Here is an 18,756-nt window from a genome sequence, read left to right on the forward strand (position 1 = left end):
CAGAACTTGGGTCTGAATTCTCTCAGGAAGGGAGTCAGGTGACCTTTTTGCCTGTAGCACCTCCAGAGAGATCACACCTACAGACAAGCTAAAGCCATTCATTCATTGCCTGCTTCCTTTCAACCTTTTTACCTCCTCCCAGCATCCCCATCACCTCCTCTAGGATCTGTAATCTTAGTGAAATTGGTGTACTTTGTTTGAAATTGGCAATAAAGAAAGTCAGCCTCAGTTCTGAATTCAGTGGCATGTTTTAAGACAACTGTCAAGAAGTCAAAGAAAAAAAAAGTTGTTTTGACTCAACCATTTTCTCAGGGAGCCCCTCTCATGCTGCCCACCTGAGCGTTCATATTTGCCCCGTCTAGGTAGACCTGTCCTCCATGTTGATGGATCAGGTCACACACGTCGCTGATGTTCTCTTCAAACACTCCATTGGTGGATGGGTACGTAATCATGATTGCTGCCAGGTTCTCCTTGTGTTTATCCACCTGTGGGACAGAAAAGGCAGAGGGACACAAAAGGAGGAGACGTTTCTTTCTTGGCCAAACGCTTGCTTTTTATTTTAAAGAAAGATGAAGTCTTGGTCTTTTCATTTCTAAAATTGTCTCCAAGTATGATGACAACAGTAAAAGAGCCACAGCCATTACTCCCCCTATAAGTCATTCCAAAGAAATAACAAGATCCCTTCAGTCTAGGTCTCCATGGTCAAGACCAAAAAGACAGTTCAGAAGATTTTTGAATATTTTGGGCTCAACTCTCAAAGGTGATTTTCCTTTGGTTAAAGTCATCTCAATAATTATTTCCGATTTTTTTAGTTTCAGCATGTCTATTCCCACAGGTAATCTCTCTCTGCTCATCTTGCCATATCTACCCTTATCCCCTTTCCCTCCCATTCTGTTGAAATCAGAATTCCCCAGGAGCGTTCTTGCTCTGGTTAAAAAAAAAAAAAAAACTCCCTCGTTTTTCCTTTTGACGGAAGGCAAGCATGTATAAAAGGCATATTCTTATATTTTGGTCACCAAGTCAGAGAGAGTAGGCTCCTGTGGAAATGAAAAAAAATTTTTAAAAAGCTCATATCCTATATTGGAGGGACTTAATAATTACAACTACTGGCCCAGAATATTTGTTGGTAAAAACTTTGTGGGCCGATGGAAGGATGGAGGTGGATGGGAGAGATGAGCAGCATTGTGTGTTTTCAGCTTCCCTTTGAAGGCAGTTACATGAAGTTCTCAGTCTTCATGCTTAATAACCCCGACAAAATCACATTGCTATTCAACTGATTTCCTTCCCTCTTAAGATGCAGCCTCCAGTCCACCAGTGGAAAACAGATATGGTTGCTAGGCAAACTCTTCCTGGAGGCTGGGAGGTTGGGAGTGGGGTGTTTTGAGGAAGGAGGGTGGAATGCTGACTGAAATTCAGCAGGTAATGGCTGGGATAGTCACAGTCACTTGTAAAATCTACATTTATGTTTTAATTCCCAACAGAAAGACTGAGAATAACTGTGACTAGCAGTTTGATTATTAATGGGGGAAGGAGAGGAAGGTTGGGCAGCAGGAGGCAGGCAGGTCCTGCAAGGAGGCAGGCAGGTCCTGCAAGGAGTACCCTTACTACCAGCATGAATAATCCACTCAGTTTCTTACACATGTGTGAATTAGAGGATGCGATTTCAGTTTAAAGGCTTTTCTCCCTGTTGGTGAAGGAAGAGGTCAAGTAGAAGATGATCAGCTTTATTCTGGACCAAAAATGTGACTGTTGCTTTTTATTTTTCTTATAGAGAACAGTTAGGTTTTTTGATTTTACACCATTTTCCCCATACCCATTCAGAGGAGGAATTGCAGTCTTTTAATTAGAATGCAAAAGATGATAACATTGATATAAACCATCCAGTCCCTGATCCTCACCACTTCTTCCCAACCCAGACCTCTCCCATCTGGTAAGTGGAAGACAAGTACCATGGCCTTGAGGTGAGCTGCGTCAATATTCCCATATTTATCCACCTCCACAGGCTGAATCTTCATGCCTGCCATGTGGGCACTTGCAGGATTGGTCCCATGTGCTGATTTTGGAATGAGGCAAACCTTAGGAATGGAATGAAAGGAAGGAAGGAAGGATAAAAAATAATCACCAGGCTATTCATAATGACAGAAAGGTCCTACAACATGCTTGGAGCACAAATTAAACAGGCACCACATGTTTTATTTAAGCTGACCACTAGTGCCTTAAAATCTGCTACAATTTCATCATTACTGTACTGCAAAACAATGTCCAAAAGAGAAGTTTCCATTTGAATCCCAAAATATTGTTCCCTAAAGGTTTTCAGAATATTAATACTCTGCTCCCTTATCCTAGCATACCAAAAACAGGCCTGGGCTTATTCTAACCTTGTCTCAGTTACAATATGTAGAAAGCATCTTCTTATAAGAACACGAGACAGGAAGTTAAACTCTAGGACCCAAATGCCCACAGCATAGTTCCAGTGCCCTGGTTGGCTCTGCTGAGATCCAGGAGAGATGATAATGGTCAACATAAGTCCAAGGCCTCCCAGTGCAGATACACCAATTATGTCATCATTTATTGGATGCTTATTCTGTGCAACAAATTGTTAGTTGCCACGAGAGTCATAAACTAAGCATGAAAACCGATCAACCCCTGCCCTGTGCTCACTTGACTTGTTCACTGACAACACTGGCATATGTATAAATGAAGGTCTAGAGCCCACAGGTGCCACAGGAACTCAGAACAAGGGGGTGTCGCTTCAAGTGGAAGAGATCAAGGGAAAGTGATTCGAGACCTAGAGCCTACACTACAGCTTAAAGATGTGTTGAGTTCTTATGGAAGGTGGATGGTGGGTGCAATGTTAGAATTCCCAGATTCAAATCACTTTCATTTTCTCCCAAAGATCATGTGAACACAGGCAAACCACATGCTCTGGTAGATCTGATGATGCCCCACTACAGAAAAGTGCATCACAGAGTTTCTCCCAACAGAAAGCAACAAGGAGAAGCAATGATCACCCGGAAAATAATCCTCCTATTTTTTTTAAATCCCAGAAACAATATTGCAACTCTTCGAAGAGAAATGGATAGGTATTACAAAAATGGGCTTATGAAGGGAAAACTTAGCTTACAGCTGTTTCCTCAAAACAGCAAAGTCATCTACTTAAGAAAAATACACGTGTACAAAAAGAGAAACACAACCAGAGGCAAACATGAAATTACTCTACCGCTCTTCTGCTGACTGAAAGTTTGTGCCTCTTTTGAGGCTACTGGTCTCACGCTGATTATGCTGTGTTGGCCTCAAATCCTTTTTCTTGCTTAAATGCTTTCCTTTTATGTTAAATTTTTTTCTTTAATTTCTCAGGACCAAAGCTGGAGTTACTTGTCCTTTCTCACAAGGTATTTTTATTCTACCAAAGGATCTTTGGATAAAAGGATCCCTTCTGGTCAGAACATTGATCAAGGAAGGGAAAGGCGAGTATTAAAATGAAGATAAAAGATTTGTTGAAGGCTTAAAGTAAGAATTCACACCAGGGGACTTCTACTGAAACAAAAACATGCAAGCTAAAAATGTCAACCATCCTGTGGTACCCTGAATAATGGGCCCCCAAAGATGTCTACGTCCTAATCCTCAGAATCTATGAACATTGCCTTATATGACGAAAGGGACTTTGCTGGTGTGATTAAGTTAACGATCTTAGGATGAGAAATTAAGGATCTTGAGATGGGATCTTGATATGTGGATTATAGGTGGGGCCCTACATGTATCCACAAGGGCTCTCATCAGGCAGAGGGAGATTTGACTACATAGGAAGTAGGAGATGTGATAACTGAACAAGAGGTTGGAGTGATGGCAGTAAGGGGCCATGAGCCAAGGAATGCAGGATGCCTCTAGAAACTAGGAAAGACAAAGAAACAGATTCTCTCCTGGATCCTCCAGAAGGAACCAGCCCCGCCAACATCTTGACTTCAGCCAAGTGAAACCAATTTCAGACTTCTGGCCTCCATAATCGTAAGAAAATAAATTTGTGTTGTTTTAAGCCACTAAGTTTGTAGTAATTTTTTACAGCAGCCACAGGAAACTAACACATATCCTGATACAAGGAGTAGCAGAAAGAAAAAAAGTCTCAACAGTTTTGTCAATGATTGATTTATATGTTGCTGTTAGACATTTTTGGTTTTCTATGTGGATTTAGGAAACTTGAATTGTTTTTTTTAATGTTAATTTTTCCTCACTTTAAAACTGTGGTGTTACAAGGGACATGGAACTAGTAGGACCCAGATTTGATGCTTTAGTTTATCCAAAACTAATCTTCTTTGATGCATTTATGCCCATTTAGGTGGATGCTGTGTTTTTCTAACTCCCCAGTGTGCCTGGCATGGACCCAACATAGCTCTTCCTCAAAGACTTGGTGAAGGAGTGAAGGATTAAAGAGGAGAACTTTTTTTCAAGAGAGATCAGTTTCTTACTGCTGCTAAAATTCAACAATCAAAGGCCACTACCTTACCTCAGGCAGTTGGGAAGAGAAAAATACTCCCACCCAGGTTTTGAGGGATGTTTTTTTGGTAAATGTTTTCCCTTTGTATAGGAAACTCAGTTTTTAGTCAGCAAACCTGAATTAATATTTGACTAGCAAATTGAGTTATTAATTACAAAGTGTTTATGACAGTGCCTGGTACATGGTAATTGCTATATAAGTGTTTGTATTCTCCTAAATTAAACTGGTAAATCAAGAATTTAGCCATTGCATTTTAGGAATCTCTGAAATTTAACCTAAGAGCAAATATGAAAATAACTTCCAAAAACAGCTTGAGGCAAGAGAACCGTCAGGAACCCGGGTGGTTCTGTAGCACATGATTTCCCCACACTGCTTTTCAAAAAAGAAGGATATATTTTACTGGTTTCCATTAGAGGCTATTGTGCAGGAGCAGCTGTCTCAGACTTCTCTGATGTGGAAAAATCCTCCCTGATTATTTGAATAATAAGTCATTTTCCTCTTCTCTAACTAAAAAAGTCGGCTTTAATTAAAATCTTTAATCTGAAAGAATGCCAACGTTTCCAAACTTAAGAGTTCTGTATTTCTACAAGCTCAATGACTGGGTGGCCTTCCCTGCCTCTCTCTCCTCCACCCCTCCCTAAAATGCAGCATCCAGCTCCTTTCTGTCCTTCAGAATGGAATAGCCTCTCACGACACCTCAGCGATAGCAGTGTGGACGATGGTGCCAGAAGAAATGTCACACACAAGGTGACAGAGAGACAAAGGAGGACTGGAAAACACAAAGAGAGAGAAAAGTTGCTGGGAAGAATCCATGAGTCACAGAAGAACTCTGCCCAGACCCAATCTAAAGGTCTCTCATCCTCTCCTTGACCTTTCTGGTTTGGTCCCCAATTCCTGGACATTCACAGATACTTCCTGGTGTCAGACTGGACAACTGGAAAACAATGAGGGGTGGGAAGCATCACAGAGTGAAAAGCACCACAGCTGGCCCTTTGTCATTAGCTTGTCACTGGCCCTCCATGAGCACCACAACATGGATATCCGAGGCCTCTCCATAAAGCAGGGGCAGGAGTAGGGGTGGGATAGGGGACCAACATGCAGATGGTCACACAGGATGATCGGCTCCCTTCCCAGGATCCCCAGACACCTCATGGTTAAAGACAATAACGACGAGGAGTTTCAGGGGCTACCTCACTACACGGAAGCCATGGAGGAAAAACAGAAGAAGAAACTTAATGTCAGCCATCTGGTGTCCTTTCACTGGACAACTGGAGCTTCAACATTTCCTTTCTGACTGTGTGACAGTGCTGAGAATCTGAGGTCCAAAGAACCATAACAGGTCTAACCTAACCCTTCCTTAGAAAGTTACAGAATTCAAAAACCATGCAAATACCCGAGTGAAAAAAACCAAGTCGGAATGTCAGGGACTGTGTTTGTCTGATTTATCGCTCGATCTCTCTCTGGACAGGCACACACAGTGCCTTGTATGTGGCCAGTATTCAACAATTTATTCAATTAATCAGTGTCCTGTTTTTCAAAGTTCTTTGAAAATCAATTTTATTTCCCAACTAGGACGAAGGCCTGGGAAAACACACCTGTGGAATCAGGATAGATAAGCAAGGGAAGGTGGGAGAAAATGTTCTCCCCCCGCCCCCCTTTTTTGAAAGGGAAGTGAAACAGTTTTTAGATTCCTCATTGCAAAATCCAGGCGACTAGCCATAAACAATCTTCCAGTTTTAATAAAACCAGGAATGGACTAAGACTGGGCCACCACCTACCGCACCCCACTTACTTGGGCAGCCAGAACCACCCTGGCACTCTTTTCTCTAACTCTCCTGGGACAGGCACCACGCTTTTGTCCTGCTCCTGACATCTAGCCACTGCTCCCTCTAAGGACTCCACTTCCATTGCTCAGTGAAAGTTCTAGCTTAGCGCTGGTCATCACCAAAATGAAGGCCCCAGGAACACAGGCCTCCTTCCGCCACAATTTGAAACCTGTGTCAGATCAACTGCTAAAGGCACTGCCTCTAGGGATTAGTAGAGTCCTGTCGAGCCCATTAGCACCTGCTGGTCTCCACCAGGGCCCCCGAGAGCAGTCTGGACCCTGGAGACTAGACCTTCACACCCAAAGCAAACAATGAAGCAGAACAGTGAACACTGCTCCGTGTCTTCTTTTGTTGCTTAGAGCTGACAATCATTGAATAGGGAATTTATTTATTCAATAAATATTTTTTGAGCACACATATGACCAGAACTGGGCTTAGGCACAGTAGGAGTCACAGAAGAAGTAAAGCTCGGTCTCTGCCCTTTGTCCAGGCCTGGGGCCAGGGCTGAGCCAAGGAGAGGAGGCTTGGAATGGCAACATTCTTGCCCCTTCCTCCCTTAGGTCCCTCGGGAGAGCAGTTCCACAGCCAACTGGCTGACTTTTACATACCGGGTTTGAGCAAAAGCCTTTTATCTCTGAATGTTTTCCCTCAAAATAGTCCAGTGAGATGTCTTGGAGGCAAGGATAGTAATGGCCCGTTCACAGAAATTTGTTTTTGGATTATACGTTCCCCAAGCTGCTTCCAAGAAGGCTTGGAGGGAGTGTCCCACAGAACAAAAGGGACCCTGAGAGCTGGACCTCCTGCCGCCACATGGTGAGCAAGCACCACCTGTCCATACTCACTGTTCTGTGTCTCTCTCCTTTCCCGTCTAAGTAAGCTCGGATAGTGGCCAGCCCAGCGTATTCTCCCTGGGCTCCGCTGCAAAGACAAGAAGAAAAGGATCAGGGCTCTAGGCCTCTTTGCTTTCATTTACTCATTCAATATTCACTGGGCATGGGCCATGTGTTCACCAATGTGTGACATGAAGTCACCCTCCCAGACACCATGGAAAGCTCACCTAGGATCTCTGCAGGAATCTAAAGGTCTGTGAACTACAGCTCACCCACTCCTACTCAGAGATGGGCCTTTCAACCCTCACTCAGACCATGCACCTAAAAAATCTTTTTCATAATAGAAATGTCAAAATTATACAAAAACAAAGAGAAGAATATAAGGAAGCCCCATGTACCTAACACCCAGCTTTAACAATTATCGGTTTATGATCAATCCTGTTTCCAACTATATCCTTCACTGATACCCCTCATTCTGAACTAGATTATTGTTTTTTTGTGTGTGTGTGAGGAAGATCAGCCCTGTGCTAACATCTGCCAATCCTCTTTTTTTTTTTTTGCTGAGGAAGACTGGCCCTGGGCTAACATCCATGCCCATCTTCCTCCGCTTTATACGGGACGCCCCCACAGCATGGCTTGCCAAGCGGTGCCTCGGTGCACACCTGGGATCCGAACCGGCGAAACCTGGGCCGCCGCAGCGGAGCACGTGCACTTAACCGCTTGCGCCACTGGGCCGGCGCCTAGATTATTTTTTGAAGCAAAGCTCAAGCATCATATCATTTCATCAGTTAAACTTCAATATGTATCTTTCAAAGATAAGAATTATTTTTAAAAACTATAACTACAATTATCACACCTAAAACAACTCACAATAATTTCTTAATGTCACCAAATATTTAGTCAATGATCAGATTACCCCAAAGGAACTATGTACTTTTACCATGGCACTATTCCCGTGAGTCTTAGGGTTGGCTTCCCCAGGCCCCACATGCACATGACTGCTGGAGGCTGGCCATACCCATCTCAACGGGCCTTGAAGGCACCACTTCTAGAGCACACTTAATGACTAACATTCCAGTGAGTGATGCTGAGTCAATCGTAAACTGTTACTTAATGTTCTCAGTACTCTCTGCAGGAAGGAAAGGGAAGTGAGTAATAGGTTTTTTAATCCTATTCAAAGCGCATATGTCCTCCATTTCGCAAAATTACGCCATCCTTTGACTCTGTGGAAGGCCTGGTGGTTTTGGCCTTCGTCCCTTCTAGTCACCCGGTAATATTGAGATCATATTCGAAAAGCACAAGACTTAAGAATAAATTAAATAAACTTCCTTTTATTTCTAAACTAAAAGCTAAAATTTTGAGCATTGGAAAAATTTTTTTGGATAATGTTGAGGTGGCACCATTTGGATTTGAAATGTTTGCAAACTAGTATAGGAGCATTGATGGGTTGGCATCAGGAGATGGCAGAATTGATGATTTAAGACTCAGCATGGGGAGAGGACAGAGAATAGGGAAACATCTGGGGGTGAGGGCTTAGAGCTAGGCTGGAGAAAGGGAAGCAAAGCGATGATTTCCATAGCACAGAAACCACAGAGCAAGAGAAGAGGCTAGATGAGCTAATTAATAATAATAATAGTAACAATAAGTATAAATGGCTCCATTAATTAAGCACTTCCTACTTACCAGGCACTCTGCGCTGAGAAAGCAGTTAAATGGTAGCCATTGCTGTTGTTTATGTCACCACCAAGCACTTTACATCATCTATTTAATCTATTTAATCCTCCGAATACCCCCATGAGGTAGGTACCATCATCCCCATTTTGTACAGGAAGAAACTGAGGTCAGGGTATCACATGCCCAATCAGCCAACAGTGACAGGTGCAGACTTCGGTACAAGTCAACCTGTCTCAAGGAGCCACATACTTCCCTTGTAAGCAGTGCTGCTCCTCTGAGCATGCTGTACTTCCCAAAGGATTGAGAGTCGAGGGAGCAAATGCTGGTTTTCCTTCACAGAACCCAGGTCTGACTGATAGAACCAGGAGGTTTAGCTACACATAAAAGAAGGCTTGACCCCGTAAGACCTGGAGCACCCAGTTCCTCATCACCCACGCTGAATGAGATTCACCTCTCTCTGCTCTCTTCCAGGGATGGAGGAAAACACTAGTCTTCTGTTTTCCTGGTTTTTGAAAACAAGTTCTAGCTCATCTGATGCTCTTTATTTGAGAATAGAAAAATGAATATGCCACACTTCAGCAAACCACTCCCACTAGTAGTTACTTAGCCTCCCTGTGCCTCTGTGTTCTCATCTCTGAAACAGGGATAATAATTACACCCATCTCATGGGGCAGATGTGATGAGTAATCAGACGATCCATTGTAAAGTGCTTATCACAGTGCCTAGCACAAGGTAAATGCTCATTAAGTACTGGCAATGATCATCACTATCATCACTGTCTTCATCGTCTTCTTCTTCATCATCTTCATCAGTGATGCAGCAACCCTGACCACTCTGCAACTCAGGCACCGTGGATGGGTTAGCACAGCATTTGAATGAGCACTTCCACAACCCTCAACCTGGATAACCCTCTTTTTCCCCTCTCACCAGCCAAATCCCACCCACTCTTCAACTAGTCCCAACTCAAGTTCCACTGTTTCTGTAAAGCCTTCCCAAAAGTCACAAGTGCAGCTCCTTACCATGGCCTACAAATCCCCACATGATCTGTGGTTTCTATCAACCTCTTCTTCTGCCATCCTCTCCTTGCTCTCTACCCTCCAGACACCCAGGCCTTTTCTTCCTCCCCTGAAACATATCAAGCAAGTTCCTGCCTTGGGGCTTTTGCACTAGATGGTCCTTCTGCTGAGCAAGCTCCTCCTTTAAATCTTCACATATTGGGCTTCTTATCAATATTTAAGCTTCAGCTCAAATGACACCTCCTCAGAGAGGCCTTCCCTGAAAGCAGAAATCTTACCTGTCTTCATCAACATTGTATTTTCTATGCCAAGACCACTGACATAGAGGATGTTCAATAAATACTGATTGAATGAATGATTCTTTACTTCTTCCAAACTCTCATAGTATTTTACTCTACTCACTCTTTTGATAATACAATTCTATACATGTACAATACATTGAAAATTATTATAGATCTCACATTTACTGAGTATGCCTGTCTTCTCTCAATCAGACGGTAAGCTTTGAGAGTACGATCCAGGTCCTAGAGTTCTGTGTATTCCCTCAAGGGAATACACAGTCCTCTGCAAAGAGTAGCTCTGTAATAAATGTTTAGTAAATGTGTTCAAAATGGAGTTCCACCCTCCAGCCCAGACAATCAACACTAATGTCATCCTTTCCCCCATGGTAAGGGACCTCAACAAATGGACTTTATATTCCCTGCTCGCCCCCCGCCCCCCCGTATTTTTCTCATGACTTCTATTCATCTTGTTTTGTTGGAAGACCAAGCAAAGTGTTTTTAGACCAGGAATGAAAGGAAGGACTGGAGCTATGAGCCAGTGATCCAAGAGAAAGGCAATATGCTAAAGACCTGATCAGAAATGTTGGATGTTTTTGCCTTATACACCCTTCAAATCAGCTATGTTTCAACTCAAAAAGTGCAAATGACATGTTCTAAATGCCACACAAGGCTTACTACTGGGATGCTATTAAAATAAGGGGAATTAGTAGTGCCACCTGTTGGTGGAAAAGTATTACAAAAAATAACTGCTTATCTGCATAACCCAGATTGACAGACCATCAGAAAACTACATGTGGAGGGGCAGTGAGGAGAGTGGTTTTCTGACATCTGTTTAAAACAAAGTGGTTAGTAGCCTGGACCTGCAGAGCCGGCCACTGCAAGGAGGATGCCAGTGGATGGGGAACATCAGACCCACAGAAGTGCTGAGTGAGCATAAGCTTAAACTGTCTTAGAAAAACAAGGCCCTCCAGTCATGGCATTTACTCAGGCTGGTGAAAGAACTGCTACATATCATACCATTTAACACAGAATGAGTGACAACTAGCAGACAACCTCTTTCAAAACCCAGACTCATTATACAAAGAATACACGAGAAATCCAGTAGACTAGAAGAAGCCAGAACCACCGTATAACAAATACAATGACCTACAAGGTGAACATAAATTGGAGTCGATGGGATTCAACCATTTTGTGATGACTTAAACCTAGACCCTGTTAGTATCAACATATCATCACAAGTGTGGAATTTCAGGGCAGCTACTCAACATGAATTTAGCAAAAAGTAGGGGTATATGAAATTTGAAGATGGCATGACAGGGCTAGTGTGACAGTTCAGCTCTTTTGTAAAGATTAGAACAGGAGTTTAAGGACACAATAAACTTCAAAGATTATCATTTTACCTTTACCTTTGCTAAGAACCCGGGGCAAAAAGGTTGAGATTTAGAAATACCGCAACTTAGTTCTAGCTGGAAGGGTTAAATTTTTAGATCTTTGGAACAAATTTTTATTGGGACATCACACTAGATCAATCCCAAAAGAAACTTGGAACCTTCTGCTAGATTTAGAAATATGATTGCAGATGATATGTCTATCTATGATAAGGAAGGAACATGGCCTGCTCTTATAGATGATTTTGCAGAATATGCAAGGCCAATAGTCACAGGTGGAAAGCATAGCACTGCTTAAGCATAAAACTTAACATAGATTAAGATTATAAATGAATGGCTTCCTGTAAAGAAAGCATTTCGGTCAGTCACTTTGCATGTTTGTCACTGATTACAGAAGTCATCCTTGAACAGTCATGAAATAACCTCTTTATTCTGCCTAAAGAATATGGTGGCTGACTTTATAGACACCATAAGAAATTCCTCAGAAGTTGGCTGCTCTGGAATATCTGGAGATGGATTACTGTAGCTGCTGCTTTTAAGAGAAAGATTTCCACATGGTTTTTATATTTGTGAAAAAGTAACATAAAACCCATTTTGCAAGACTGCAGAATATGCTGTAATTCAGGATTTAAGGTGAACCCTAGCAGTCACCAAAACTCCTGCTGAATTATACTATAATTGTACTGAGAAAACACTATTTGTGTTCTCAAGTAGGATGTTGTCTTTACATATAGGTATTAACAAAAGTTGTTAAAAACGTGCCCTAAAGAAAATAACTATGTTGTGGATCCTAACATTTTTAAATTTTCGTGCCAGTAATTTAAGGTTTATACTTTTTTTTTGAATTATCAAGTATCTAGATTTACCAGATCTATTCTTGTTTTAATTTTCTCTAGTTACTCTTCTGAAAATCATTTTATAGTTTTTAACACATCTTTATAGCTTGCACATGGATGGCCACAGTGTGCAATTTCAGAGGTTTCTTTCAAGCTGTTTACAAGTCAATAGGCCTGTTTTATTCCTTTTTTTTTTTTTCTGTGAGGAAGATCAGCCCTGAGCTAACATCCATGCCAGTCCTCCTCTTTTTGCTGAGGAAGACTGGCCCTGGGCTAACATCCGTGCTGATCTTCCTCCACTTTACGTGGGACGCCGCCACAGCATGGCCTGACAAGCAGTGCGTCGGTGCACGCCCGGGATCCCAACCCGGGCCGCCAGCAGCAGAGTGCACGCACTTAACCGCTATGCCACCGGGCCGGCCCCAGGCCTGTTTTATTTCTAATAATATTTGAACTTCCTAAGAAGTTTCTTAAGTTTTTTAAAAAATATTTTATTACATTTCAAAAGACATTTTTCATGAGAAATAGTTCTTTTATGAGTGATAAATTATAAATTTAAATATGAAGTGAATTTTTCCCCTTCAGCTATTTATATCTATAATATTTAGCATGTAGCCCATTGTACAAACTGTTAGATTTGGAAGCTAAAATTACATCATTATCCAATAAAACCAAGATTGCTGTAGATATAAACAAAATTATTCTAAAATTTGTATGTAGGCCGGCCCCGTGGCTTAGAGGTTAAGTGCGCACGCTGCGCTGCTGGCGGCCGGGTTCAGATCCCGGGCATGCACCGACGCACCACTTCTCCGGCCATGCTGAGGCCGCATCCCAGTACAGCAACTAGAAGGATGTGCATCTATGATGTACAACTATCTACTGGGGCTTTGGGGGAAAAAATAAAAAAAATAAAAAATAAAAAAATTTAAAATAAAATTTGTATGTAAAGGCAACGTGACTGGGATAGCTACCTTTTGAAAAAGAAGAAAAAGTGGGGGCCGGCCCCGTGGCTTGGTGGTTAAGTGCGTGCGCTCCGCTGCCGGCGGCCCGGGTTCGGATCCCGGGTTCGCACCGAGGCACCACTCCTCCAGCCATGCTGAGGCCGCGTCCCACATACAGCAACTAGAAGGATGTGCAGCTATGACAGACAACTATGTACTGGGGCTTTGGGGAAAAATAAATAAATAAAATCTTTAAAAAAAAAAAAAAAAAAAAAAAAAAAAAAAGAAGAAAAAGTGGGAGGAATCAGTCTACCCGATGCCAAGACTTACTATATAGCTACAGTAATCAAGATTGTGTATTGTTGGTGGAGGGACAGACATGTAGATCAACGGAATAGAGTATAGAAACCAGAAACAGATTCACATAAATAAACCCAACTGATTTTTGACAAAGCTGCAAAAGCAATCCAATAGAGGAAAGAGAGCCTCTTCAGCAAATGGTGCTGGAACAGTTAGACATCCACAGGTCAACCTAAGTCTCACACCTTATACAAAAATTATCTCAAAATGGGTCATGGATTTAAATGTAAAACATAAAATTATAAAACTTTTAGGCATAAATATAAGAAAATCAGGGCTGGCCTGGTGGCATAGTGGTTAAGTTCGTGTGCTCCACTTCAGCGGCCCAGGGTTTGTAGGTTTGGATCTCAGGCTCAGACCTATGCACCGCTTGTCAAGCCATGCTGTTGCAGCGTCCCACAAACGGAGTGGAGGAGGACTGGCACGGATGTTAGCTCAGGGCTAATCTTCCTCAAGCAAAAAGCAGAAGAGTGGCAAGAGATGTTAGCTCACAGTCAATCTTCCTCACCAAAAAAAAAAAAGAAGAAAATCTCTGGAATCTGGGGCTAGGCAAAGAGTTCTCAGACTTGAAATCAAAAGCATGATTCATAAAAGGAAAAGCTGAGGGCCAGCCCCATGGCTTAGTGGTTAAGTGCGTGTGCTCCGCTACTGGCAGCCTGGGTTCAGATCCCGGGCGCGCACCAACGCACCACTTGTCTGGCCATGCTGAGGCCGCTTCCCACATACAGCAACTAAGAAGGATGTGCAACTATGACATACAACTATCTACTGGGGCTTTGGGGAGAAAATGGGGGAAAAAAAAAAAACAAAAGGAGGAGGATTGGCAATAGATGTTAGCTCAGGGCTGGTCTTCCTCAGCAAAAAGAGGAGGATTGGCAGGGATGTTAGCTCAGGTCTGATCTTCCTCACAAAAAAAAGGAAAAACTGATAAACTGCACTTCATCATAATTAAAAACTTCTGCTCTGCAAAAGACCCTGTTAAAAGGACGAAAAGACAAGCTACAGACTGGGAGAAAATATCTGCAAACTACATATCCAACAAACAATAAAAAACAAAGACAACCAAATTAGAAAATGGTGCTGTGAAGATCAAACAGGTGAACGTAATTAGAAATATAAAGGAAGATTACATTAGGATGTTAGAGATTTGCTGGGGTTTCATTGTTGCTGTTTTTTTTGTGTGTGTGTGAGGGAGATCAGCCCTGAGCTAACATCCATGCTAATCCTCCTCGTTTTGCTGAGGAAGACCGGCTCTGAGCTAACATCTATTGCCAATCCTCCTCCTTTTCTTTTCCCCAAAGCCCCAGTAGATAGTAGTATGTCACAGTTGCACATCCTTCTAGTTGCTGTATGTGGGACGCGGCCTCAGCATGGCCAGAGAAGCGGTGTGTCGATGCGCGCCCGGGATCCTAACCCAGGTCGCCAGCAGTGGAGTGCACGCACTTAACCGCTAAGCCACCATGCTGGCCCTCATTGTTGCTGTTTTTATGGGCGTGTCTGTGGGAATGCACAGCCTTTCGGTCCCCTTACTATTTGGGGGAATTTCCCCTTTTGTGTAGGGTTTGGGGGAAAGGAAGGGTCCTAAATCCCCCTATAGATGGGAAAATGGACCAGATATTTCCAATCACTACCCATTAACAAGGTGTTGGACATGTAACCCAGTCTCAGCCCATAGGATAGTCCAGCCTGTGACTTTGTGAATCTGGAGGGAGTGACGCAAGGAATGGGACAGTCACTGATTTTCCATAATGGTAGTGGTCACTCTTCCCCTGGAGTGATCCTAATTTGTTCTCTGCTGCCAGCCTCTCTTGTGTCTTGCTCACTTCTGAAGTCGCAGTCTGCAGCTTTTCTATCAGTTCTGCGAAGGGCCCAGTATCTTCCCTGTAAATTACTTTTCTGCTTAAATTAGCCCAACCTTAACCAGAACAACAACCTGGTTGTTGTTGCAACCAGGAACCCTTACAGGGGGGGTATTATTAAATCCCTTCTACAACACAGCGTCTTGAAGTCACTTGTTCCTAGGCAGGTCTAACAAAGAGATGGTTGCTTGGTCCTCCTGGAGTTTCTCCTACCTCTAATATCAAATCCCTCCTTGATTTGCTGTCCCTTTTCAAGCAGTTTGGCCCCAAGCAAATTACTCTTCTGGATCTTAGCTGCCTCATCTGTCACATGGGGATATGTGCCACCTAATTCTCACAGGTGAATTTAAATTTTTTATTATAAAAGTAATACATCCATATGATAAAAAAATTTGTATCAGTGAAGAAGAGTACAAAGCTTAAGGTAAAAAAAGCAACGCCCTCCCATTCTTCCCAGTCTCACTCTCCGGAAAGAAACATTATTAAGTATCTCTTATGATATATAATGTTTTGATGTTGGAGATTTTGATGCCAAACTCCCCTCATCCAAACCCTTCTTTACTTTAAAAATACCAAGAAGTGGTCAGGACCAAAAATGATCCAAGTAAAAGATTAGCTAAGAAACTGACATTATGGTAAAACCGATCACAGTAAAACGATCAAAACAGCCACTCTGTTGAAATGACCTGCTTCAGTTCATGGCATCCTCATAAGACCACTCCCAAGAAAATAAGGTAAAAATTGGTGCAGATTCCTATCTTACAGGTTGGATAAACAGCGCGACTGACAATTTACCAGCACACATACCTTGGAAGCAATAGGAATTTGATCGATCCTACTCTTTGTTGCATACCTCAAGTACCCCAAACACTACCTGGGTCTCTACTTCTATAAGCTTAAAATAGAAACCCCTCAACATGTCGTTCTGGGATGTTCTTACCAATCTGTCTAACTTGACATAAGCTAAATTCTATATTTAACTTTTGAATTCTGGTCAAGAACCATCTAGATAGATCAACCTGCTCTAACCTTTCTAATACCTGAAGACTACCGTAAAGCAGTGGTCCTCAAACTGGAGATCCCCAAACAGCAGCACCAGCATCACCTGGGAACTTGTTAGAAATGCAAATTCTCTGCTCCAGTCCCAGGCCTACTGAGTCAGAAATTCTGGGGGGTGCAATAAGTGTGCGAGTCACTGCTCCAAAGCCTTACAAATGGCAAAAATCACAATGTACTTCTGAGAGTTAAGGAAATTGGGGGAGGGGAGGTCCTTCCTCATTGCTTTATATTTCCCCAAAGATGGCTTTCTTCATCCTTCACCCTTCTTTCTCTTCTTCCTGGCATTCTGAGTGTTTCTTTGGGAAATGAGTACCTAATCAGAGAGGGTCTCTGGTGTCTGGCCTCCCAGAGATCTCTGTAAGGGAGGATCTGATGCTGCACTAGGCTTAGTGGGAAAGTGTACCAGACATGATCAATGACATCAGTCATATTAAAGCTAATCAATGACATCAACCCTGTGCTCAAGAAAGGAGCAGAGGGAGATGGCGATTAGCAGGTGTTTGACTCCTTGCCGTAAACTATTGTGTTATGCACATGATGGTGGTGGCTTGGCCTTCAAAGGCCAGTTTCAAAGTTCCCTCCACTGGAAGATATTAGCCATCTAACTAAGCGGTCCTCTTTGGTGTTCCTCCAGGGCAACACACTCTCCAACCCATTGCCGCACATTAGAATCTCCTGGGGAGCTGTTAAAAAACTCTGATGCCTGGGCTCCACCCCTCGAGGAGATTCTGATGCACCTAGTTTGTGGGGCGGGGAGGCATCAATATTCTTCAAAGGCTCCCCAGGTAATTCTAATATGCAGCCAGGACTGAGAATCCCGCAACCCTTGTGGTTTTCACAGTGTGATGGCCAAACCAGCACATTAGCATCACCTGGGAATTTGTTAAAAATGCAGAATCTCAGGCCCCAACCCAGACTTCCTGAATCAGAAACCTGTAGCGGTGAGGTTTAGCCCCCAGGTGATGCTCATGCACAATCAAGTTTGAGAGCCATTGGTTATGCCCTGTTCACACCTTCATTTAAGAACCTTCCCAGGAGGAGATTCTGGGAAAGCAACTGCCAGATCTATCTACATTCAAGATTACAGTTTGCAGTTTTTAAAGATATAAACAACTTCACTCTTATAAGCCAAGTGAGCTAATAATGATTCCAGCTGGTCTTTCACTTTAGATATCCTTGGAAGGTGTTAATTACTGTTTCTGTCTGCTTTAAACATTGTATTCTAATTCTAACCCAGCAATTCCTAGAGTGTATTTGTGAGCTGCTGAATGATTTTAAGAGTGTCACATTGTTACGGGGAACAAGCAGAAGCAAGCTGTGTTGGGCACAGTAGGAAATAGACAGGTAATTAAATATTGTTGGGCTATGTTCTCCACCAAGCTGGAAATGCTCTCCGGCTTTGTAGACTGAGCAAATAAATAGAAGCATAGGGACAACCTTCTTCACATCTTTGTTTCCAGTCCTTTTATGGCTGCATGAACCCAAGTTTTCACACCACAATTTATGGTTATAAAATCCTTTGTTATCCATATTTATCAACATCTCTCAATTAAATCTCAATCAAATCAATAATGTAGCATTCCTTTTCTTGCCTTATAGGAGAGAAACCTACATCACGACTAAGGAGGAAGTCACATAACACAGCTTTGGGGCCCTTACATATTTTGGGTGCTAACCTGTCCTGTGAGCTGAATTCCCTCTCAGAAAAAACCCACTAAAGAGAAAGGCAGGAACTATTAGAGACAGACAGAAGGAATAAAAGCCTTCTGTGAGCCTAACATAGAACCTACCGGATTACAAGACGGTATGGAAGGGCCCAGCAGCAAAGACAAGGCAGAACCTATCAGGCCACATGCAGAAATATTCAGGTTCATGCCTGAAAACTGCAGGTCTCCTAGAGGCATTTTAGAAGCAGAGAGTTGTATTTCGCGTCTGCTTGATGTTAAATATTATTCCACTCTGCAGAGCTTGAACCAAGCGTGGCTCTTTTGCCCTTTGTCGCAAGCCTCCCTCACTTTATGTCTGAGAATCGCGTTGCTGCAAAGGAAGACTGAGATCTGCCTCCAACCCCAGGGCAAGCTTCCAAGCTGACCTCATCATGCCATCAGCTGATGCAGAAACCCTCTGAGATCAGGAGAACCAAGGTGGAAATGAATCTGAAAGCATCTTACCAAGCATTTAATTGTTTCATAAT

General features: G+C 42.7%; 1 protein-coding gene and 1 pseudogene across 1 annotated transcript in view; one reads left to right on the forward strand and one right to left on the reverse strand.

Annotated features, from left to right (window-relative positions):
* Positions 1-18,756, reverse strand: part of GLDC (glycine decarboxylase) — a 93,033-nt gene that overhangs the window by 21,230 nt on the left and 53,047 nt on the right. Inside the window, exons 16-18 of the mRNA XM_004436810.3 lie at positions 7,161-7,236; positions 1,950-2,075; positions 336-485 (exon numbers count right to left, since the gene is read on the reverse strand). Coding sequence (XP_004436867.1) covers positions 336-485; positions 1,950-2,075; positions 7,161-7,236 — 352 coding nt within the window. The remainder of the gene's footprint in view (positions 1-335; positions 486-1,949; positions 2,076-7,160; positions 7,237-18,756) is intronic.
* LOC106802895 (DCN1-like protein 2 pseudogene) lies at positions 11,093-11,839 on the forward strand (annotated as a pseudogene).

Source organism: Ceratotherium simum, chromosome 20 (genome assembly GCF_057802395.1).
Source record: "Ceratotherium simum simum isolate JZ-2026a chromosome 20, ASM5780239v1, whole genome shotgun sequence".
Taxonomy (NCBI): Eukaryota; Metazoa; Chordata; class Mammalia; order Perissodactyla; family Rhinocerotidae; genus Ceratotherium; species Ceratotherium simum.